The sequence below is a fragment of the Scyliorhinus torazame genome, chromosome 21 (genome assembly GCF_047496885.1).
Source record: "Scyliorhinus torazame isolate Kashiwa2021f chromosome 21, sScyTor2.1, whole genome shotgun sequence".
NCBI classification, from domain to species: domain Eukaryota; kingdom Metazoa; phylum Chordata; class Chondrichthyes; order Carcharhiniformes; family Scyliorhinidae; genus Scyliorhinus; species Scyliorhinus torazame.
The window spans coordinates 52881353-52907557 of NC_092727.1; the positions used below are offsets into that span (position 1 = coordinate 52881353).

Genomic DNA, 26205 nt, shown 5'->3' on the forward strand with positions numbered 1-26205 from the left:
CCATCCCTAATTGCTCTTGAGAAGGTGATGGTGAGCTTCCATCATGAATTGCTGCAGTCCATGTGGTGTAGGTACACCCACAGTGCTGTTAGAAAAAGAGGTCCAGGAATTTGACGCAGTGACAATTAAGGAACAGTGATATAGTTCGAAGGATGTTTCATTCCCAACATTACTCAGCATCTAATCTCTGCCAACAGGAGGTAAACATGTGACAACAACATGCTTTGATCACTGAAAGCAGAGAATTTGGTGGAAAAATAATCTTCAGCCTCTCTCCAGCCTCTAAATAGTACAGTAAGGTCTTACAACACCAGCTTAAAGGCCAACAGGTTTGTTTCAAATCACTAGCCTTCGGAGCACTGCTCCTTCCTCAGTTGAAGGAGCAGTGCTCCGAATGCTAGTGATTTGAAGCAAACCTGGTGGACTTTAAGCTGGTGTTGTAAGACTTCTTACTATGCTCACCCCAGTCCACTGCCGGCATCTCCACATCATGGCTACCATCTAAATAGTAAGCAGCATTAACTGGATAGGCCATCTGCTCAAGCACAAGGTTCCTTCAAAAGCACTTTCCCAACTCATGATACCTACCATTCAGAAAGACAAGAGTAATAGATGCTTGGGAACTTCACCACTTGTAAGTTTCCCTCCAAGCTACACACCATTTTGACTTGAAACTATATTGCTGCTCCTTCGCTGTCATTAGGCAAAATCTTGGAACTCCCTTCCAAACAGTTCTTTTTTAAAAAAAATATTTTTATTAAGGTATTTGAAATTTTTTATAATAATAAAATAACAATGACATAAACATGGTATAATAAACATTTCCACCCCATTCCAATCTTCACACACCCCAACCATAAAACAACAATCCGGCCCTCTACCCCACACCCCTCTTGGAATACTGCATCTGCTGACATTTAATTTTCCCCGAGAAAGTCGACGAACGGCTGTCACCTCCGAGTGAACCCGACCATTGACCCTCTTAAGGCGAACTTTATCTTCTCGAGACTGAGAAACCCAGCCATGTCACTAACCCAGGTCTCTACACTAGGGGGCTTCGAGTCCCTCCACATTAATAAGATCTGTCTCCAGGCTACCAGGGAGGCAAAGGCCAAGACGTCGGCCTCTTTCACCCCCTGAACTCCCGGCTTTTCCAACACTCCAAAGATCGCTACCTCCGGACTCGGCATCACCTGTGTTTTTAGTGTAGTGGACATTGCCTTAGCAAAACCCTGCCAAAGCCCTCCAAGCTTCGGGCATGCCCAAAACATGTGGACATGATTTGCTGGGCTTCCCGCGCACCTCGCTCACCTATCCTCTCCCCCGAAAAACCTGTTCATCCTAGCCGCTGTCATGTGTGCCCGGTGGACTACCTTAAATTTCCAAACAGTTCTTGTCAGCTTTGCCAGCAATGCTCACATCCCATGAAAGAACAAAGAAAACGTTCCGCAGCATGTGGTTTCTCCTTAATACCTCAATTTAGCCTGGTGAACTTTTCAGCTGAAAAAGAGCCACTAGAAATCAGACCAAGCTGAGAGATAAACCCCTCTAAAACACCAGTATGATGGCACCGCTACCACCTCCAGTGGTTCAATTAGAACACCCCCACCTGCAGCTATCCCGCTGGCAAGGGGTGGCTTCAGCAGGAATTCAAATTGACAGCGGCGGGAGCAAAGTATCCTGCCACGAGTGAATGGCACGCCCCCCTTCAGCCACCGAGAAACACATGGCTGGGAGACTGGAGAATCCTGCCCGTAATCTTGAATTTCTTTGGAACTGCTCTTTCTCTACTGCTGTAACTTCGCTGGAAGTGTGGCAAGAACCCCGCTTGCACATGTAAATAGGTTTATGCCACAGTTCCAAGCGTGCAGAAGCAACTCCAAGGAAATTCTGGATTTGTAAGTGGCTCTACTAATAATTTTTTTGTAATATTTACTTATGGTGTATGTTATGGATAGGGTGGTGTCCCTGAATGAGCTTCAGGTTCGACAGTCATAGCAATAATAAACAGTAGCTCAATACACCTGCAAGCTTGTTAAGTTCTTGTGATATGCTGATGACACAGCAGAATTAGAAGAGATCCTACAAAGTATGGTAGATCAATCAAAATATAGAAGTGTGGATTGAGTATGAACACCTAAAAGACTAAAACAATGGTAGTTAGAAGGAAAATATTAGAAGAAACTAGAGTAAAGATTGAAGTGGATGGTGTCACACTGGAATAAGAAGATAAGATTGTCTATTTAGGATATTGAAGATAACGAAGATGGTAGACGCTATGCCAGAGTTAAAAGGATTGAGATAGCCAGAAGTAATTTTGTGAAGATGAAGGATGCACTAGCAAGAAAACTTAAGCTTGTAACAAGGAAAGAACACATGTGATGTTACATTCTATCCAATTTCCTGTATGCTTCAGAAACCTGGACAATCAGTAACGATTTGTGGAAGAAAATAGAGACCTTTGAAATGTGGACAATAAGATAACAATACAGACCATAAGACAGACGAAGAGGTGCTTGAAATTGCAAGAGCAAAAATAACTCTAAAAATTCGATCCAGAAAAGAAAGTGTCAGTATTTTAGCCATTTGGTTAGATCTGAAACGCTACAGAGATCTCTTCCAGAGACCAAAGTGGAGAGGAGCAGAAAGAAAGTCAACCGAAACATAGTTGGATGTTGGATGTCACAGAAACTTAACAGAACCAGCCGCATCAATTATGTGGCTATAAGAGCAGGTCAGAAGCTGGAAATTATGCAGTGAGCAACTCAACTGCTGCCTCCCCAAAGACTGTCCACCATCCATAAGTCTCAAGTCAGGAGTGTGGTGGAATACTTTCCACCTGCCTGCAGGTTCAATAACATTCAATAAACTTGATACCACCCAGGAAAAAGCAGCCTACTTGATTGGCATACCATCCATCGCCTGAAATCTTCACTCTCTCCTCCATTGATGTATATTGGCAGCAATATGGACCATCTGCAAAGTGCACTGCAGCAGTTTGCCAAGGCTATTTTGACATTGCCTTCCAAGCCCGTGATCTCTATCAACTAGGCGGACTAGAGCAGCAGTAATATGGGAATAACACCACTCGCAAGTTCTCCTCCAAGCCATACAACTGTATTGGAACTAGATCATTGTTCCTTCACTGTTGCTCGGCCAATATCCTGGATCTTTACAACAGAATTGTTGGTGTACCACATAGACTGGACTGTTTCAAGAAGGCAGCTCACCACCACCTTCTCCAGGGCGGTTAGGGATGGGAAAGAAACATTGGCCTTGTCAATGGAGTTCGGATTCCAGGAAGAAGATAAATATTGGTTTTGGTTCAATAGTTTGGACCATTTTATGTGTTTATTTTTAGAATTCCAGACATATTAATAAGTGAAGCATTTACCCACTGACGTGGCCAGTCCTAAGTCTGGTTCTAAAACCTCATAGAGATGGAGATCTGTTCACTACTGTGCTACTAAATTTGATGCCTCAATGTCAAAAGACAGAGAATTTCCTGCTCTGAAATCGCAGGTGGAGCCTGCCAACAGCCAGTGTCTCCTGTGTGAAATTCAGTCCTTGTGCATGAGGTCATTGGAGCAAAACTTGCCAACGTCATTGGAAAGGGAAATACAACACAAAACATGTCTGTTCCCAGGCTGTCTCTCAGCAGCTGTTTCAAAGTGTGCAAAAAGAGAGTAAAAGGAGGTCCGAAAGATTCCAGTGACTGTTGATATCTCCTTTTTCTTGCCCCAAGTTGTGACAGTTTAACATTGAAATGTAAAGAGAGTCCATACTGCCAAGATTTCAAGTTTCCCATTGATAGCTCTTTTTCTGCTCCAAAATTTTAAAGCAATGAAAATATTATGATTTTGTTTGGAAAATGTGTTTTCCAAATAAACAGTCATTTTTCCAATTAACTTTTAGAATGTTAGTGCTGCTCAGACAGTATTGTGTAGAATCCCAGACATAAAAGTGATGCCCTGAGTGAAGGATTCAGAGTTAATAGCAATAGGGACTTAATGCTACATGGCAACAAACAGGTTAATGTGTTGATGTCATTTCTGTTAACATACATGTTGGCCAGTTGAAATAAATGATTAAAAGTTGATTGAAGAAAGTTTTAGAGAACACATTTACTTAGTGGCGTACTGAAGAAATGACATCTATGTACAGTACAGCAATATATTCCTCTTACCAAACCTCCTATAACATTTTCTCTGCTTATGCTTGATCATATCCAAATTTACCCCAATTTAGCCATATTTTCCTGTGACTGGCTAATTCTAATACAAGACTGTCTTTCAAACCTAGCTGTCGTCCAACCCCTTTCTGACTTCCCCACTCTCCCTGCTCTCTCTATTTACTAATTTCTTCATTATTTCTAAGCCTACTACTATATGAATTTTTGAAAATTACTCTCCCTTACGTTTATCTCCCCCTGCTCCCACATTCCAGTAAGCTACTTTATGCTTAATCCAAATTGCATATGTCTGTAAATTGAAACTAAAATAATTTCCTCTCTCAGGGATCCTATCCCCCAATCACTTGCCTGCCTGAATTCTGGTTCCCTACCATATAATCTCATGTGCTCCATCTTGATGGGTGCTCACATTTCTCTCTGCCACCTGTTTTTAGAAACCGGATAATGTTTTTCAGAGTTTCAACCGGTGCTGCAGCTCACTCACAAGCCAAGTACTGATGTGTGATACTTTTTGTTAACAGCAGAGGTGACCACTAGATCTGCAATAATACTGTACACTTGTTACTGAGCCTGAGATATACTCCTCACGGGCAGCACGGTGGCCTAGTGGTTAACGCAGCTGCCTCACAGCGCTAAGGTGCCAGGTTCGATCCCGGCTCTGGGTCACTGTCCGTGTGGAATTTGCACATTCTCCCCGTGTCTGCGTGGGTTTTTCCCCCACAACCCAAAAATGTGCAGAGTAGGTGGATTGGCCACACTAAATTGCCCCTTAATTGGAAAAAATAATTGGGTAACCTAAATTTAAAAAAAAAAAATAGACTCCTCACTCTCCCTCTTAACTCCAACCTTACTGAGAGCAGAGTAAAATCTTCCTCTCGTTGTTTTATCCTCATTGCATTCTCAGCTCCAAGGTAAGAAACATATTCTTATCTTTGCAGTTGTTGCTTGTTGCTGAATGTTACACTTTCAGACAACAGTTTAAATTATTACAGTACAGTCTCATATATTGCAAAACAATCTCAATTATAATAGAACAATCTTACTGGTTGGTTTAGCACAGCGGGCTAAACAGCTAGCTTGTAATGCAGAACAAGGCCAGCAGCACGGATTCAATTCCTGTACCGGTCTCCCCGAATGGGCGCCGGAATGTGGCGACTCGGGGCTTTTCACAGTAACTTCATTGAAGCCTCCTTCTGATAATAAGCGATTATATATTACTGAATATAGAACAGTTTCATTATTACATACAGTCTTCCTTATTACAGTACAATTTCCCTTATTGCTCAACAGTCTCTCTTATTACAGCACAAACTCTAATTACAAATCAATCCCATTTGTTATGGAATAATCTCTTAATACTGCACAATCCACCCTACAACGCAGTCCCACTTGTTGCTAGCAACCTCACCTATATGCCAGTATATTGCAGTATATTCTCACAAATATTGCAATTTTAAGGGGCTAATGGAACAGCGAGACCTGGGAGTGTGCACCCACAAATCTTTAAAAGCTCCAGGCCATGTTGAAAAGTCTGTCACTAAAAACGAAAGAGGACTCTTTGCTTTAGAAACAGATGCATGGAGTACAATAGCAAGAAAATGCTGGTTACAGTATTAAATTCCTTACCAAAGGGAGGATGTATTTACTTTAGAGGGTGTGTAATGAAGGCTTACTAGGCTGATTTCTGGGCTGAGGAGAGTGTCCTATGAAGGGCAATTGAGTTGACTAGGCCTATATTCCCTACAATATAGAAGAAAAAGAGGTGAACACATTGAAGGCTATATCTTTTTAAGGAGGGGCTTGACAGGGTGGCTGCTGAGGAGATATTTCCCTGGATGAGGGAGTCTAGAACTAGGGGTTGATTGGCAGATTTAGGGTTGGCCATTTAGAGCAGCCACAAGCAACAAGGTCTGAACTCAAAAGGGTGATGAACACTCAATGATTGAGTCAGTTCAAAACAGAAATTGATGATTTTAATGGACTGAGGAAATTAAAGGGATGTGGGGAGAGTGCAGAAAGGTGGAGGTGAGGAAGAAGATCAGCAATGATCTAATATCTAACTGAATGATGGTATAGGCTTGAGAGCTGAGTGGCCAATCCCTCTATTTCTCATGTTTTCATGTTCAAATCTTTATAAATCAATGGTTCTGTCCGAGCAGCAGTATGGTGTCTTATTGAGAGGGATGTCAAAATCTTACTGGGGATGCAGAAGAGATTTACTCGAATGGTACCAGAGATGTTGGACTTCAATTACTTGCATAAACTGGAGATGCTGATGTTGTTCTCCCTGGAGTGAAGAAGGTTAAGGAGGGATTTAAGAGAGGTGTTCAAAATCATTAAGGGTTTCCGTAGAATATAAAAGGTGGGCATACGAGTACAGACAGACATTGTTTACGGAGAATTAAGGATCAGTAACCAGAAGACACAGATGTGAGGCAATTGGGAAAAAGAACCAGAGGCGACAGGAACAGGAATTATTTTACTCAGCGGATTGTTATGATCGGGGATGACTCTCTGAAAGAGCGTTGAAAGCAGGTTCAGCGATAATAATCATACTTTAAAAATAATAAGCTGAAGGGGAACAATTTTGAAAATTATGAGAGAAGAGTTGGTGATGGGACGACTGGTTAGCTCTGTCAAAGAGACAGCACAGACACGAGTGGCTGAATGGCCTCTGCCCGTCTTCGTTATGCCCCATGTGATCCTGTGAAAGAGCAGGGCAAGGGGAGAAGGACACTTGGGGTTCCTGTGGTATCAGGATTGGGCCATTGGGCGAGGTATTGGAAAGGCAGCATTTCTAGCAGGAAGAAGTGCCCTGGATTTGTGTGGGGAATGTCGAAATGGAACTCAGGTCAGACAGTAAAAGCTATCAGTTTCACCAGGGGAGCAGGGATGCTTGAATCTGACAACCCCCCGCGTTTCTAAGTGATGGGTCAGTGGTTGGACTCCAGCAGAAATGTCGGCAGCCTCCTCTGAGCGGGTGAGTGTCGCTTTTGGTGCTGTTTGCAGGTGCGGGTATTGTGCGAGCCACAGAATACACACTCCACTCGCTTCTATTCAGCAGACATTCGCTTCTACCTGAATTCTAAAATAAAAGATGCATTACCCGGACAAAAGCTCGTCAGATTCTAACCTTTGATACTTTAATAGGGATTCTGCAAGCCCGCCTTGTCTTGTTTGTCCAAGTGGAGGCTGAACAAATACCCCATCAGGTGGAGAGTTGGAGTTCGTGGACTCGAGGAGCAGGCTGTACTCACTGCGAGACAGGTGGTGTCCTGTACAAAGCAGGAACAATCTGCTTCACTCATTATTTAAAGGGGGAAAAAACTCCCATTGTCTTCTTAATTAATAAGAGTGTATTGCTGCTGCTCTGTGACAGTGTCAGCCGATCAAGGACAGTGTAATAATCAGTTGCAACCCTGGGACAAGCAAGCGCCTTGCGTCCCACTATTCAATGACTTAACTGAGAAAACTCGCAACGCCTCGCCCACGCCCACTTTGGTTGCAATTATGTTTCGAGTATTTTAAATCGGTTTAAAGTGGCATGGTTTAGTGAACAGTGTTTGTTAGGCTTATAGTGAACGGTGTCTCTCCCTCGCTGTTTTCCCCGATTGAACCAGGTTGGAACTGATGAACTTTCCATTCTGGGCTTTGCTTCTAAAGTGACAAATCAACTGGGCCGGGCCCGGACTGAAGTTTTTCTTGGGTCAGCCTTTTGACACCCCTCACCCCCACCCCACTGTCACAGGAACCGATATGGAACCCAAGCTAGATATTTACAGTACCCCCCACTCCATAGCAACACACACCTGTCTGACCCTCTGCTAAAAGGTGCTGTAACATGGGTAGAATGGGGTCAGGCGGCAGTAATGCACATTCGGGCTCCTAATATGTGCAAATCGGAGTTTTGAATCCCCACAGAAATCTTGGGGCCTTTGTGGACGCAATCGCAGTTCGACCAATCCCCCAGATTTTGCAGCTATTCCCAGGTATGTAACTGTGTTTTCTGCTTTCCAACTCGTTCAATCCATTGTTTTCATTTCTCCTGCCCCACTGGTACATTTTAACCAGGATTGAGACAGTGACACCCCTTAGTGGAAACCTTTTATTGAAAATGCTGACTCGACAGCGTGGTGTCCCCTGCGCACACCTCCAACACTCACATCTCCTTCCTACAGAAAAGGACATTTGTCGCCTCATGTCCTTGCGGGATCTGCAAGAACGACTCAGTTAGTCCCACTCTCTACTGTTACCACCTGCTCATTGCTGAGAACTCTCACTGGCCCGGGGCTAAATTTCACTTCAGAAATCCCACTGTTATTATTTTGATATAAAATGTGATTGTACATATGCGCTTGAAAATCTGGAACAAATATCAGACATTGCAAGTCGCAGCAGATGTGATAATTACAGTCAGTGGACTCTTGGCTCTGGAGTTTTTCATTGCCACGATGCTACCCGGAGTGCATATTTGCAGCATTGTCTTTAGTTTCTTAGTGTGTAACATGCCTGTTCAAAATCTGAGGGGGCAGGCGAGGCCCCAGTTTAAGTCCCAGCTGAACCTCCGACCGTGTAGCATTCTCTCAGTATTGCATTAAAATATTAACCTAGATTTTCGCGCGTTGGAAATCCCATGCACGGATATTTAGCACTTTTTTAAAAAACGCTCCCAATCTCTCCCCTTATTTATGCTGAATTGTTCTCCAAAAGGTTCCCCCAATCAAAACATCTCAGAACTTTGAACAACTGTATCAAATCCTCTCTTCATTTATTTTGTCCTCGTGTAAGAGCCCTCTCTCTTCCCAGTCTATAACTAAAACATTCCTGGCACACTCTCAGTGAATCTGTCTGCAACCTGAACAATGAGTGCGGGGGGGGGGGGGGGAGGGTCTTCTCTGCAGTTCGATGGCATTGAGTCTCATTGACTTTTAAGTTTGGGCCTCCCTATACTCTTTCCTTTCATTTAAACTTACTCTCAGGCTCTGGGCATCATTGGCAAGGCCAGCATTTACTGCCCTAGCGGCCTTCCCGAACAGGCGCCGGAATGCGGCGACTACGGTTTTTTCACAGTAACTTCATTGAAGCCGACTTATGACAAAATGCGAATATTATTATTGTCTCCAGTTGGTCGAGGAAGGTGGCAATGGGGCTTATTTCTTTTATTCACAGGACGGTTGAGAATCATTTAGAATGCCATTGGACTGGAGTAAGGTCCCATCGGGAAACAGCGGGAAATCAATGGGATTTTATACAAAACGACTTCAAACGTCACTTTTACCTGACCTGATTTTCCTTTTAGCCACAGGACTGTTAGTTACAGGAAAAGACCATCAGCACTCGCCAGCAATTCACCAAGTGCCTTCTCCCCATAGCCCTGCACATTCTTCCTTTGCAGATAACAATCTAAATTTCGTTTAATAGCTTCGATTGAATCAGCCTGCAGCACCCTCTCAGACAGTACATCCCAGATTGGAACCACTGACTGCGTGAAAAAGCTTTTCCTCATGGGGCTTCTTTTGACAATTTCCTTAAATTTATGCTCTCTCCTTCACCATCATATATCTACATATTATATCCAGGTTTAAAATAAAACAAATTCAATTTCTCAAACTGCCATGATTTGAATTGATGACCAGTCAGCACAAACATGGTGACCAGTTAGCACAAACATGGTGACCAGTTAGCACAAACACGACGCCACCCAGAATCTACAGTGCCCAGGACTCAAAAGAGAGCGAATTCCATTTTCTCAGATCTCAGGCCCTTCCAGCTCCGAAATAATTCCCGAAGGCCGAGATATCCTCTCCCCCCTCCCCCTCACATTGAAGTCGAATTGTATATATTATAAGGACGGGGGTGAGGCTGTGGGCCGGGATGGAGATGTCTGCTGGCCAGAGACTTTGAGACAAAGCACAGTGGTGGCAACTCAGAGCGGCTCTGCCCAATTTTGTGTTTTGTCTAGTTTAAAGACTCGACTGAAACTTGCGCCATGTAAAAAAAGTGCGAGAGAGGTGGGGGGGTTTGAAGAGAGGAACAAAGAGAGGGCTGTATGCGAGCCTGCAGCTCAGGAAACACAACTCTTCGGGGACCCCAGACAACGTCATGAGCCCGTGAACCGGGCCAGTTTGGGGGATTGGGTCTGATGACTTTCCCGGGGCACTTTCCTAAACCATTGCAGTGAGACTGACATTATTCTGTTGAATATTAGAAGACGACGCGGAACATTTTAGAATGATTTTGGGGCCGAGTCAAACAAGCTGAAATCTATTAAAATGATTTATTGCATTCCCCTTTCCATCCAAGATTAACTCGATTATAGAAGATATTTGCTTGAATTAAATACTTTAAATATCCGTTTTCACTGGTTGAACCGCACTGGGAAATTTAATATAATGTATTGAAAATTCGAAGCTCATATCACAATGACAATGCTGTGTATCTTATACGGAAGAGCTTGAAGGTGATTGATTAATTTGTAAGCACCTTATATTCTCTTTGTCCTGACGAAAAGCTGAGTCTTACCGAATAAAAATGAAGTAAAACAACATTCATCTTTGGGGGAAAACTCGGGCAGTTTTTTTCAGCGAATCACAAACTAGTAGACATTTTGGGTGCGCGCCCATTAATTATGCAATTGTAACTCTGTACACTCTCAGCGTGTTTACAGTGAGATGATTAAACCCCGGCCATTTCCTAAGTCCTGTTTCTGTATTGCTTCTTGTAGTCTGGTTCCTAATTATTTAAACCCGTGACCTCGCCTCTTTTTGGCCCGCGTACAGAACCTCAGCCAACAAATTCGAACAACGCCCCCTTCTAGCTCCATTTATGTTTTCCACATTTAAATAAATTTTTTGAAAGGCCACAGTTTGCTTTGGAGAGCTGCTGCACATTCCATGCCTTCTCGTTTATACAGCTGACCTTCAACTTTCTTTTTGGGAGTAAAACAAACTTAAACATTCACAAAAAGTCATGTGTAGATACTTTAAAAACTGGCCCAACAACAGGATCAGTGTCCGGAGAGAAGGCGCAGTCATTTACAGAGTTAAATTAGGGACTGTTGGTTTGGTGCCTGATTTTTTAAAAGTCATAACATTTATGCAACGCAGGAGAAGGCCATTCAGTCCATTTTATTTGTGTGGCACTTGAAAGAGCTCCCCAACTCGTTCCACCTCCCCCACTGGATTCCTCATAGTTTTTCCACATTTTCCTTTTCAAGTATATATCCAATTCACTTTTGGGCTTCAGCAGTGCAATCCAGATCATGACAACGAGCTACATAAAACAAAAAACAATTCCCATCTCCATCTGGTTCTGTTCAACTCTGCCTCACCATCACTCCAGCGTCTCAAAATCATCAGACAGCTTGTGCAACATGTAGTACTGGTGGGACAGAAATTTCTGCCAATGATGTGTTGGGAAAAATGAAAGCATCACCTTCAGTCCCCAGGACAGATTCTGCTCCATCGTTCCAACTACAGCCCTCTCCCTGGCAACTGTCGGAGACTCAACGAGAAGTAATTCACAACCTTGGTACCATGTGTAACCTGCATTTGAGCTTCCAACCGTAAATATGCATAATCACAAAAATTGCCTACATTATCTCTAACATTGTCCTAATCCACTCCCGCCTCATCTGCTACTGAACAGAACACTCATCTCGGTTACCTCTGGACTTGAATATTCCAATTCAGCCCTGGCTGGTTTCTCACATTCTATCCTCAGTAAATTTGGAGTTCATCCAAAACTCTGCTGCTCATATCCCAAATGTACACCCAGTCCTGTTTATCCATTGCGCTTGCCCATTGGATTCGGTAATACAAAGTCTTGATTTAAACATTTTCCTCATGTAATGCACTTTGGAAGGAGGAATTTAGGCACAGACTATTTTCTAAATGGAGAAATGCTTAGGAAATTAGAAGCACAAAGGGACTTGGGAGTCCTTGCTCGTGATTCTCTTGAGGTTAACATGCAGGTTCAGTCAGCAGTTAAGAAGGCAAATGCAATGTTAGCATTCATGTCAAGAGGGCTAGAATGCAAGACCAGGGATGTACTTCTGAGGCTGTATAAGGCTCTGGTCAGACTCCATTTGGAGCATTGTGAGCAGTTTTGGGTCCTGTATTTAAGGAAGGATGTGCTGGCCTTGGAAAGGGTCCAGAGGAGGGTCACAAGAATGATCCCTGGAATGAACAGCTTGTCGTATGAGGAACGGTTGAGGACTCTGGGTCTGTACTCATTGGAGTTTAGAAAGATGAGGGGGGATCTTATTGAAACTTGCAGGATACTGCGAGGCCTGCATAGAGTGGACGTGGAGAGGATGTTTCCACTTGTAGGAAAAACTAGAACCAGAGGACACCACCTCAAACTAAAGGGATGAGCCTTTAAAACAGAGGTGAGGAGGAATTTCTTCAGCCAGAGGGTGGTGGATCTGTGGAATTCTTTGCTGCAGAAGGCTGTGGAGGCCAAATCACTGAGTGTCTTTAAGACAGAGATAGATAGGTTCTTGATTAATAAGGGGATCAGGGGTTATGGGGAGAAGGCAGGAGAATGGGGATGAGAAAAATATCAGCCATGATTGAATGGCAGAGAAGACTCGATGGGCCGAGTGGCCTAATTCTGCTCCTATGTCTTATGGTCTTATGTTTTCAAATCTCTCCATGCTTCATCCGTCTGTACCTGTAAGTTCCTTCAACTCACAACCCTCTGAAATATTAGTGCTCTTCTAATTGTGGGCTTTTGATCATCCCTGATTTCATTCTTTCCACCATCGGTGGCTGTACCTTTATCTGACTAAAAGTTGTGATTACCTCCCCAAACCTCAGCTCTCCTCATTTATGATGATCCTTAAAACTCACCTCTTGGAATAAGCTTTTGGTCATCTTCCCTAATATCTGTTCAGTGTTCCAATCTCTCCATTGTTAATGCAATCCATATCTTCCTGGATTTCAATTTAGAATACAACACAGTGAGCAGCCAATGACCAAAGCTTATTGCAACTGTTTGTTGCTTCCTATCCAAGCTTATTATCAAAAAGACAGGATCCGAGTTACTCTGACAGATCACTCATGGACAAAACCTCACTGAAAATGTCACAGTTAAGTGGATGCTTTGAAGTCAACCAGACTCTTTAAAAGTTATTGTGTGGAACCGAGTTGAGACCCACTGGAAATTACTGGAACTGATCTAACAGGAGCAAGAGGAAATCCGGGACCTGAATGAATGATGGGATCAACAATCTATCTCCTTAGTCAATGATGTTTAAGGTTTGAGAAAGAAACAATGGAGAAGGAAGTAATGTAAATTAGAGACAAATCAGATACGGAAAAAGAAATAAAGTGAGGGAAAGAAAGATTAGATTAAGAGGAAGTGAAAAAATGGACAAAAGAAAAATAAGAAAAAACTATATTTTAAAAATCTTTAGCAATAATTTACTCCATGCAAGACTTAGATTGAACATTTTATATTGTTCTCTTTCTCAGTCACAGAAGTTGATTGACATTGCATTTATTAGCATTTTGTTAAAAGGGTGTTAATGCTCTTAATTGTCAGACAACTTTCTGTGATGAATTTAAGGGACTTTGAATGTGTAATTTCAGCAAGTTCTTAATAATGGTTGGGAAGTTAGACCAAATTGCCATTTGAGCAAATAAACACCACCCTGTTGCACATCTCCACCACAAGGTCTGGATATTCATAATTCAAGGCATACATCTTAATCCCTTGAATGTGATGGCTGATTAACACATTTTTAACAGGATGCACTATTTATGCACCTTTCCAGCAAGACCAGAAATTGTAAGTGACACTGTGGCAGCAGCATGACAAATAGCATTAATTCTGGAAAGTTGTGATTGACATTGATGTTATTTGGGCCTGTGGAACTATGATAAGTAACTTTTCACTGTTTCAGCAAAGTTAATGTTGCATTGATGAAAATGTTCCAACAAAGTATCGTGTGGCGTAAGTAACGAAGAGTCACATACATTGTAATTCTCTCTCTTTTACTATTAGAATCTTTACATTGTCGATGTGCCACAATAGGACAATCAGTTTAATTGTGCAGTATTGTATCAGTGTATCACCCCATACTGTCTGCTGCTCACACTCTTGTCAGCCATTGTCACATTGTTACTGGTGGTCACCCTTAGACCAGTCATTGTCAGATCAGACCAACTACTCACACTAACTGCTCCCATGTATAAGAGTTTGTGTAACATCTATTCTCCTGCTGCCAGGAATAAACTGACATCGCATTTGAGGGAGGGAAACTCTACTGTTGCTGTGAACTGGTATTCACCCTTTGTATATATGAATCACGGTAGCACGGTAGTACAAGTGGATAGCACTGTGGCTTCACAGCGCCAGGGTCTAAGGTTCGATTCCCCGCTAGGTCACTGTCTATGCGGAGTCTGCACGTTCTCCCCGTGTCTGCATGGGTTTCCTCCAGGTGCTCCGGTTTCCTCCCACAGCCCAAAGACGTGCAGGGTAGGTGGATTGGCCATGATAAATTGCACTTAGTGACCAAAAAGGTTAGGAGGGGTTACTGGGTTACGGGGATAGGGATGGAAGTGAGGGCTTAAGTGGGTCAGTGCAGACTCGATGAGCCAAATGACCTCCTTCTGCACTGTATGTTCTATATTCTATGAATCCCTTCAATGCAAAAGGAGGCCATTCAGCCCATCGAGTTTGCACTGACCTTTCAAATGAGCACACCCATGTCCACCCCATAACCTGTAATCTCACCTGCACATCCTTGGACACTAATGGGCAATTTAGCTTGGCCAATCCACCTAACCGCACATCTTTGGACTGTGGGAGGAAACCCACGCAGACAAGGAGAGGAAACTCATGCGGACACTGGGACAATGTACAAACTCCACACAGACAGTGACCCAAGGCTGGAAGTAAACCCAAGGACCTTGGCGCTGTGAGGCAGCAGTTCTAACCACCATGCTGTCATTGCAGAATTAAAAAAAGAACGTGCATTTGTGTTCTTTTTCATAAAATAACATTTTCATTTATGTTCTTCTTCATGGCTCTGAAGTCATAAGGACTTGAAACACAACTCTTTTTCTCTCTCCATCAATGCTGCCAGACCTGCTGAGTATTCCCAGCATTTTGTTTTTATTTCAGATTTCCAGTATCTGCAGTATTTTACTTTTATTACATGCATTTATTGTAATTCATTTCAGCACTCTCCGGTGCATTGCAAAATCAATGGAGTATTCTTGAAATGTAATCACTCTTATATTGTAGTAAACACACTAGCCAATTTGTGCACAGTAAGGTCCCATTATCGTGAATGAGACAAATGAGCAGATAATCTGTCTTGGTGATTTGCGATATCACAATTCACATATAATTTTGATGCCCCACTGGGTCCTGAAGCTAGCCAGTTAGTCCCGTTTGGCATTTGTCCAGCTGGAGAGTAAATAGGCTGCAGCACTGACAAGGCTGGAGGTTTACATCGAGCACTGGCCTCTATAATTCTGTTGGAATGTTGGGAAAATAAGAACTGAGTTGGTGCAGGATTGCTAAATTGCAACTCACTCAGCCTCTTGTTTCTTTTAGATTCATCGTATGATACTGGCAGGAGATCTGGATGGGGCAATAATATGAACAATGTGACAAAAAGTAAGTCCCTTTAAATATTTAAAAAGGTTTGAAAAATGAGCATTCAGAATAGTGTCAATGAAACAGGACATTAGCAAGTTTGAATAAATTTAAAGAGCTTATTTTGTGAATGCACAGCAGTGGTAGGAGTCCACAGCTATTAGGAAATTCTAGGGGTGAACAGATAGTATTCTGGTATGTAGACAAGGGATGCTCTTTATAAACAATTTCAAAATGTGGTTTCAATGATTATTGATTAAGTGAGACCAATCTTCGGCTTTACAGAGGGGAGTACAAAGTTTTGGTCTGAGATTTGGCGAAAAATGCATTGGAGCTAGAGATTGTGCAGTGAATTTTGATTTCAACACAGTGAGGACACAGGAGGAAGCAGGGGATATTTTCTGGCTCTGCGTATCCATTGCACTAGATTCTGTGGGGAAAATTTAAATTGTAAATTTGCACAGGTCAGACTGCAGCCTGTAAAAACAATCCACAGAATTCTGTGCCATTTACAATGCCCAGCTGATCTAAATGCTGCAGGTGCAGGAAAATCTCTCCTGGAGTGTGAAGATGGTGTAGCATAGGTTATGAAGAACAAGAGAAAAAGTGGAGAAGAGCGCTAGCACTGATGATGTAAAAAAATTGAGTAATTAGGCAGAATCGAACCCAGCTCATTATGGTGACAAACATTTTTTAAAAATAAATTTAGAGTGACCAATTAATTTTTTCCAATTAAGGGGCAATTTAGCGTGGCCAATCCACCTATCTGCACATCTTTGGGTTGTGGGGGCGAAACCCATGCAGACACAGGGAGAATGTGCAAACTCCACACGGTCAGTGACCCAGAGCCAGGATCGAACCTGGGACCTCGGCGCGTGAGGCAGCAGGCGGTAACCACTGTGCCATCGTACTGCCCTTATGGTGACAAACATGGTGACAGGGCCCCACTGAATGACATGGTAGGCCACATGTCAGTCTGCCATTGGAGCAAAAACGTCCTGCAATTAAATCAAAGGCAGGAAGGGGCTGATGCGTGCAACTCCCCCACTTGAAGCAGGATGTCTATTAGGCTCATTGATAAACTACTTGACACCAATTATACCCGAGCCCACCAGAATTTAGTGGTATCCCAGGGTTTAAATGAGATTCTCACAGTTCTCCTGTGTCTCCCGAAGAGGAAACCTTGTTGGGGTTATCTGCATCCTTGCAGGAGGAGGGCAGATCCCCTGTCCACGTGGACTCAGTGTCCAACTGAAGGACCCGGCAATTGCAAGGGAAGGCTGCTGAAGGAATACATAGAACATAGAACATTACAGCGCAGTACAGGCCCTTCAGCCCTCGATATTGCGCCGACCTGTGAAACCACTCTAAAGCCCATCTACACTATTCCCTTATCGTCCATATGTCTACCCAATGACCATTTGAATGCCCTTAGTGTTGGCGAGTCCACTACTGTTGCAGGCAGGGCATTCCACACCCTTACTACTCTCTGAGTAAAGAACCTACCTCTGACATCTGTCCTATATCTATCTCCCCTCAATTTAAAGCTATGCCCCCTCGTGCTAGACATCACCATCCGAGGAAAAAGGCTCTCACTGTCCACCCTATCCAATCCTCTGATCATCTTGTATGCCTCAATTAAGTCACCTCCTAACCTTCTTCTCTCAAAAACAGCCTCAAGTTCCTCAGCCTTTCCTCATAAGATCTTCCCTCCAGACCAGGCAACATTCTGGTAAATCTCCTCTGCACCCTTTCCAATGCTTCCACATCCTTCCTATAATGCGGCGACCAGAATTGCACGCAATATTCCAAATGCGGCCGCACCAGAGTTTTGTACAGCTGCAACATGACCTCATGGCTCCAAAACTCAATCCCTCTACCAATAAAAGCTAACACACCGTACGCCTTCTTAACAACCCTCTCAACCTGGGTGGCAACTTTCAGGGATCTATGTACATGGACACCAAGATCTCTCCGCTCATCCACACTGCCAATAATCTTATCATTAGCCCAGTACTCTGTCTTCCTGTTATTCCTTCCAAAATGAATCACCTCACACCTCCAAGTTACCTCCTTGTCCTTGCTTCCGATTCCTCTATCCTTCCCTCTGATCATCCCTCCCTGCATCATCCATTCCAGCCCAAAAAACTGTCCAAGGATCCACCAATAATCTATGAGTGTCAGCTCTGGGGTGTTGGTGGTAGAGGGATTTTCCAAATTCTGAAGAAAGCCAGTTAAGCAGCAGACAGGCATTTAATTTTATAAGGCCACCCCATAGGTGTGATGCAAGGTTACGACTTGTTCTCCCACCAGTGGGCAAGGCCCCCACTGTCCAAATTAAATCCCAGCCATAACTTTCAACTCAGACTTTAATCATAAAAGTGTAAACATCCTCTCAGTCTAGCTGTACTTATTGCATATTTAGGAGCACATCCAATTTACAGCTATTTTAATCTTGGTTCATGTTGGAATTATTTTAAAAATAAGAATTTAAGAATAAAATTCAGTGAGCTTGTAATGGTTCCAAACCGAGCTGTAGCATTTTATAGTGCTGCTCTATAAACGTTAACAGGCTCCCTTTTTAATGTTTTCTTTATTTCCTGACTGTTCATGTATTTAATGTAATAAATAATAAATAAGATAGCTGATGCTATATTGTCATCCAAATAAATTTTGCACTGAATTTTCGGCCCTCTCACAAAGACAGCTCATTTTACAGGTGCAATTTTACAGATGCCAGTAGCTCTCAAGCATTTAAAAACATTTTTTTTAACCGGATATGAGCTTCGCTGGCTGGGCCAGCATTTGTTGCCCATTCCTAATTGCCCTTGAGAAGGTGGTCATGAACTGCCTTCTTGAACTGCTGCAGTCAATGTGTTGTAGGTACACCCACAGTGCCTTTAGGGAGGGAGTTCCAGGATTTTGACCTCAGGACAGCGGCGATATATTTCAAAGTCAGAATGGTGAGTGACTTGGAGGTGACCCTCCAGATGGTGTCCCATGTATCTGCTGCCCTTGTGCTTCTAGATGGTTGTGGGTTTGGAAGGTGCTGTCTAAGGAGCCTTGGTGAATTCCTGCAGTGCCCCTTGCAGGTGGTACACATGGCTGCTACTGTGTGTCAGTGGTGGAGGGAATGAATGTTTGTGGAAGGGGTGCCAATCAAGCTAACTGCTTTGATCTGGATGCTGTCGAGCTTCTTGAGTGGTGTTGGAGTTGCACTCATTGAGGCAAGTGGGGAGTATTACATCACACTCCTGACTTGTGCCTTGTCGGTAGTGGACAGGCTTTGGGGAATCAGGAGGTGAGTTACTCGCTGCAGGATTCCTAGCCTCTGACCTTCTCTTGTAGCCACAGCATTTATATGGCTAGTCCAGTTTGGTCTGCCCAACTTTCCATTTTTCACGAATTCAGCATCAGTTTGAAATGTAGCCATGTGAGACATTCAATGGGCCAAATAGCCTCCTTCTGCATTGTAAATTCTGTGATTCTATGATTTTAATCAATCTCCAGTCCACACCTATTGACAACAGATGTTTGAAGGCCAATTATAGCGTCCTTTCTGCTTTAAGCGGAATCATCACAGGCAAGGGATCAATTCTATGACCTTATAGATTTATGTGGCTCTGGAATGTGGGGCGCGATTCTCCACTCCCACGCCAGTTGGGAGAATCACCTGGGCCGCCAAAATTTCCGGGGACGCCAGTCCGACGCCCTCCCGCGATTCTCCCAAGCAGCGGGAACGGCCTGGTCGAGTTTCGCGGGCCGCAGGCCGGAGAATCGTCGGAGACATCGAAAATGGCGATTCTCCGGCATCCCCGCTATTCTGAGGCCCGGATGGGCCGAGTGGCCAGGCCAAAACGGTGGGTTCCCCCCGGCGCCGTCCACACCTGGTTGCTGCAGTCATGGGCGGTGCGTGAACGCTGGGGGGGCGGCCTGTGGGGGGGGCGAGGGGGGATCCTGCACCGGGCTTTACCTGGAATGTGGGGTGGCCTGCGATCGGTGCCCACCGATCGTCGGGCCGTCCTCTCTGAAGGAGGACCTCCTTCCTTCCGCGGCCCCGCAAGATCCGTCCCCCATCTTCTTGCAGGGCGGACTTAGAGAGGACGGCAACCACGCATGTGCCAACCCGCATGTGCGGATGACACCCGTTATGCGGCACCGGCCGTTTCATCTATGCGGCGCCGCTTTTACGCGGGCGACAAGGCCTGGCGCGTGTAGATGACGTGGCCCCGATCCTGGCCCATTGTCAGGGCCTGAATCGGTCGGGACCGGGGCCGTTCACGATGGTGCGGCCACTTCGGCGTGGGAGTGGAGAATCCCGCCCCCGGTGTTCGTGCATTGGTTTCTGAGCCATAAAGATAGTTGTTGCGTTCCACACTTTAATAGTTGAGAAGCACATGCGCGACAAAGCGCAGTGAAAATGATCAGCTTCTACGGTGAACACGACTGGAACAAATGGCTTTCAAAGGTTGGATGATAAAAGGTTCTTCTGGCAAACCCTCCCACTTTCTCAGTACAGCATCGAACTTTTTTTTTGTGAATGAATCCAATCTCCTGGCCATTTGCACCCTTCCTTGGAACCCATTACAAATGTTGCTCGCCCTCCGTGCAAAAAGATACTTTTATGAATAGCTGTATGAAATAGTTTGTGGATCTCTTTTCAGCTTCTCCTGGAGCAACGCAGAGTGTGAATAAGAATACAGAACAGCCTCGGCCCCAACCAGGTAATAGTGAGGAATAAAGGAAAAATTGCGATGGATTTACAGATCGTTGTATAAATATAGCAATGGAAAGAAATAGCGATGAGATGTAAGCGAATGTAGAATTATCATTCCACATGGCCTTCCCATTTACTTTCCAACAACGCCTCTCAAAGGACTCTCGCTGGGTGCAAATCCAAAGGCATTCATTTCCCTCAGTGCTGCTGGGTCCAAGTCGCCGAAACACTGTTGAAAGACGACCTTAACAACTGACCCTGCCCAGTTCTGCTCTTTGCATCAAGGATCACAATCTTCTTAGAACTGTTCCCCCCACTCTGCAGCCGTAACTTCGCCGGAAATCTGACTTTGGTGTTCCACCGAAGTGGCAGATTGGGAATAGTTCCGAACCCGTTTGGGATTAACATTTATGCAATAAACGGAGACATGCCTTTTCCTTCAACTTCCAGATACTTCACAGCTTTACTTTGTTTTTAATTCGGACGCATAGATTAAATAATGTATGGTGTTGTCAATTTTAACATTGAGAATATCTCCCCACTCAGCTAAAGATCCCCCCCCCCCCCCGCTTTAAAATCTACTGCTCGCAAACCGAGTTATCTAATGGGCTGAGCCAAACATTTCCATCAGCTCCGACCTTCCCACCCTCAGGAATCCTGGATGGGCTCAGGAATAAAGAATGCAAAACTCAAAAGGTTGCTCTGTGCACATGAGGCAAGATAATAGAAAACCACAAATGTTTTGTGTGTCTGATGTCCCGGTGTTCCAAATTACCCGCAATCTCTTCCAAAGGTCAATGTCCCTCTGGTGTAATGGACATTCTCTGAGGCAATGAGGGTGGGTCTGAAGCAGGGCAATTTTGACATATGTCTTACAGCTTTTATTTGGATAGATGCTTGTTAAAGAATTCCAGTATTCGATTTGAACTTCCTTTTAATTTAAATCCATTTTTATTTAGTTTTCCATTCTGGTGAATACTGAGGAGAGTGCTTCTGTATTTCAGATCCTTATCAAATTCTAGGACCCACCAGTAGCCGGTTAGCCAATCCAGGTAAGATGATGAATGGATAGGGGACAATACTTTGCAAAGTAATATGTAGAATGCTGTTGGATTGTAAGCTGTGTTCATTATTTGTACTGAAATTATATACATTTTAAAAACTTATTAGCAGTATCACTAGAGACAATGACCACTCGACATAAGCTCTTTGACTGAAAAGGCATGGGCTGATGATCTATCTGTTATTTACTTTCTGCTATCTCTGATCTGCTATTTATATCAAAACGATCGCCAGAAAAATCCATCACTTGGCAAAATAACAAAGTGTTTTTCAGTGTTCCCATCATATGTGGAGAACATTTGCAGAAAATGGTTTCACAGATGTTTAATAACAGGGCAACATATTTTAAAAACTGAAAAGAAATATTGTGCTCTACCAAATGTATTGAATTATAATCTGTTTCATTTCTTTTATTCAGAACTGTACAATGTAATGAATTATAATGTGGTGCAGCTAAGTCATGAGCCACAGAGTAAATAGTATGTGTTACAGTGCAACATATTAGAGTATAGTGGAAGATAATGCAGTGTGGATATGCGATATATTGGTATGGGACAGTATGTTGTCGTGTGATGCTATATATTGCGGAGAATCATAGAATCCTACAGCACAGGGGATACCTTTTTGACCTGTAGTGCCTGTGCTGGATATTTGAATTTGTCTAATTTGCCCATTCTTCTTTTACACTTCAGTGCAGTACAGAAGGAGTGCTGCATTTTTGGAGGTGTTGTCTTTTGGATAAGATGTTAAACTAAGGCCCTGTATGCTTTTTCAGGTGGATGCTATTTTGAAGAAAATCAGGGCACCTATCCCCCGGTGTCCAAGACAATATTTATCCCTTTGTTATCATCACCAGAACAGATTATCTGGCCATTATCTCATTGTTGTTTGTGGGAGTTTGCTCCTCATGTTCCTTAAATTGCAATGGCACTTCCATTTCAAAATATTTGGGCATAACGTGTTTTGAGAAGTCCTAAGGTTGTGAACAGTGCTATATAAGCACCAGTCTTTTTTCATAATAGTCCTGCAAATATTTCCATTTCAAGTATATATACAATTTTTGCTTTTGAAAGTTACTACTAAATCTGCATGTATGACACTTTCAGATGAATTCCAGATCATAACAACTCACTATAATTTAAAAAAATCTTCTCGTCCCCCCTTGGATTATTTTCTATTATCTTAAATCTGTGTTCTTCAATGAGAGATTCTCCTGCCAGTAAAAACTATTTCTCCCTATCTACTCATCAACACCTGTATCCCTTAATCTCTTTTGCTCTAAGAATCCCTCTCTCTCCAAATAACTGGACTTTCTCTTCCCTGATGTTATTCTAGTAAATCAACACCTCACCTTCCAAGGCTTTCACATGCTTTTAAAGTGTGGGGAGCAGAATTAGCCATGATACACTAGTGATGGACAGTAATTTAGTGCCGTTTACTCATACGGCTAGTATTTTAGTATGGAGTCGGTAATCACAGGTAGTTTATCAGTTACTTCCACTTCCATAACACCAACCATCTCTGCCACTGTCTCTGCAAACCTGCTGCTGAAAGCCTCAACCATGTGTTTATTACATTTAAATTCAACAATTGTAATGCGTTCCTGACCGCCTTCCACCTGGTCCCTCCATAAACCTGAGTTCATCCAAAAATCTGCCTGAATCCCAGGGTTCATCAAATACCATTCACCCATCAACCCATTGCTCTGTGACCTACATTGCCATCTGATACAGCAACGCTGTGATTCTAAACTCCTCATGCTTATTTTCAAATCCCTCCATCATTTACCCTCTTCTGCCTCTGTAAACTTGTCCAGCCAGGCAACCCTCCAAGACATAGCACCTCCAATTCTAGTTTCTAGCATATCTCAATGTTCTATACTGCAGCTTGGTTGTTGTGCCTTCAGTTGAGTAGGTCCTAAGCTCTGAAATTCCCTACCTAAACCGCTAAACAGATCTATCTCTCCTCTTTTCCTATGTTCCTTAAAATCTACCTATTTGACCAAGCTGATGGCAACAAATGTGCTTTGTAATAGCTTCTGTGAAATATCAGGGGAATCACATGCAACTTTTAGGCTTGAGCTAGTAAGTGACAGGTAACATTTGCAATGCACATGTATCAGTCAAGGACCTTTTGCAACAAGACAGAATCTAACCATCTTCCCTTGATGTTCATCACTGCTGAATCCCCTATCATCAACACCCTAACATTTGAGCAGAAACATAACTGGTCTAAACGTATCAATATTTACGGATACAAACGCAGGTCAGCGACTTGGAATTGTGCATCAAATAAATAACTTGCACGCTCTCCAAAGCATGCCCACTATCCACAAGGCACAAGTCAGGAGTATAGAAACATAGAAAATAGAAGCACCAGGAGGCCATTCGGCCCTTTGAGCCTGCTCTGCCATTCATTATGATCATGGCTGATCATCAAGTTCAATGTACTGATCATGCCTTCCCCCCATATGCTTTGATCCCTTTAGCTCCAAGAGCTATATCTAATTCCTGCTACAATAATCTCTAATTGCCTGAAGTACAACTCCAATAACACTCCAGAGGCTTGACATCAAATTGGACCAAAGTCCTGTTTGATCAGCACCCCACCTACCACCTGCAACAGCAGCGGGCAATGGCAGCAGTGTGTGCCATTAACAAAATGTACTGCAGCAATTTGCCAAGGCTCCTTTGGCAGTACCTTTTAAACTGGGGGCCTCTGCCACCTAGAAAGGCAAGGGCAGCAGAGAGCTAGGAAGTCTGACTGCAAGCCAAAGTCCATTCCTTCACTATCAGTGCTTCACCATTCTGGAATTCACAAATTTATCAGCACTTCAGGATGTACCTGAACCACAGTTTAGGAAGACGGCTCATTACCACATCCCAAGAGTAGTTAGGCAGAGGCAATAAATGTTGGCCTTGCCAACAATGCTGACACTCCATGAACCAAAGAAGAAAAATCACAATGTTAGATGTGCTAAATAAAGATGGGTTATTGCATAGTATAGATTTTGAAGTGCAGTGCATTTCAATACAGAGCAGTAGAATAATTGATTATGGAGTGGTTTACTATGTTGTACAGTACTTTCTATGACATAGATTATTACGCTACAGCATGTTAGTACGGTTCAAATTTTCAAGTTATGGTATCGTTTTTTTGTTGTTCAGTTTATTACAATATGAATAGTATTTCATTCCGGTTTCATTCATTTACAGACTGATGAGGTATTTGATTCTTCAGTTTATTGTAGAGTGCTACAATTTCTTACTGGGTTTCAATTTGAGCAGTTTAAGCCTTTACTCTCTCGAGTTTAGAAGAATGAGGAGATCTAATTGAGATATATAAGATGATAAAAGGTATTGACAAAGCAGACTTAGAGCAGATGCTTCCTCTTGTGGGGCAGTTGAGAATGAAAGGCATAGGGCGCGATTCTCCACTCCCACGCCGGTTGGGAGAATCGCCTGGGCCGCCGAAATTTCCGGGGCCGCCGGTCCGACGCCCTCCCGCGATTCTCCCGAGCGGCGGGAACGGGCCAGTCAAGGTTCGCGGGCCGCAGGCCGGAGAATCGCCGGAGATACCCAAAATGGCGATTCTCCGGCACCCCCGCGATTCTGAGGCCCGGATGGGCCGAGCGGCCAGGCCAAAACTGCGGATTCCCCCCAGCGCCGTCCACACCTGGTCGCTACAGTCGTGGGCGGTGCGTGAATGCTGGGGGGGCGGCCTGTGGGGGGGCGAGGGGGGATCCTACACCGGGGGGTGCCTTAAATGTGGGGTGGCCCGCGATCGGTGCCCACCGATCGTCGGGCCGTCCTCTCTGAAGGAGGACCTCCTTCCTTCCGCCGCCCCGCAAGATCTGTCCCCCATCTTCTTGCGGGGCGGATGTGGACAGGATGGCAACCACGCATGCGCGGGTTGGCGCCGGCCAACCCGCGCATGCGCGGATGACGTCCGTTATGTGGCGCCGGCCGCGTCATCTAATCGGCGCCGCTTTTACGCGGGCGACAAGGCCTCGCGCGGGTAGATGACGCGGCCCCGATACTGGCCCATTGTTAGGGCCTGAATCGGTCGCGACCGGGGCTGTTCCGCACCGTTGTGAACCTCGACGGCGTTCACGACGGCGCGGCCACTTCGGCGTGGGGGTGGAGAATCACGCCCATAGTTCTAGGATAAGGGATAGCCGATTTAAAACAGAAATTAAGAGAAATTACTTCTCTCAAAGGGCCATGAACCTGTGGAATTCACTACCCCAGAGTGCAGTGGATGCCGGGACATTGAGCAAATTTAAGAAGGAGGTAGGCTGATTTTTAATTAGTAATGGGTTGAAAGGTTATGGAGAACAAGCAGGAAAGTTGAGTTGAGGCCAAGAGGAAATCGGCCATGATCATATTGAATGGTGGAGTGGGCTCGAGGGGCTGAGTTGCTTACTCCTGCTCCTAGTTCTTGTGTGGTACAGTATTTCAGTTTATGTGGTTTTAGTTTGTTACAATGTGGTACAGTATATTTGAGTGTTTCTGTTTATTACAGTGTGGTACAATATTTCATTTTTGTTCAGTTTATTAAAGTTTGGTACAGCATCTTTGTGGTTGAGTTTATCACAGTGTATTACATTATTTCACTTGGTTAC

General features: G+C 43.9%; 1 protein-coding gene across 8 annotated transcripts in view; it reads left to right on the top strand.

Moving 5' to 3' along the window:
* The window catches only part of fli1 (Fli-1 proto-oncogene, ETS transcription factor), a 111629-nt gene that overhangs the window by 72210 nt on the left and 13214 nt on the right, over positions 1 to 26205 (top strand). For all 8 annotated transcript variants that reach the window (XM_072486811.1, XM_072486813.1, XM_072486810.1 and 5 more), the window contains 3 exons: positions 15761 to 15823; positions 20467 to 20526; positions 21524 to 21571. In XM_072486811.1, coding sequence (XP_072342912.1) covers positions 15761 to 15823; positions 20467 to 20526; positions 21524 to 21571 — 171 coding nt within the window. The remainder of the gene's footprint in view (positions 1 to 15760; positions 15824 to 20466; positions 20527 to 21523; positions 21572 to 26205) is intronic.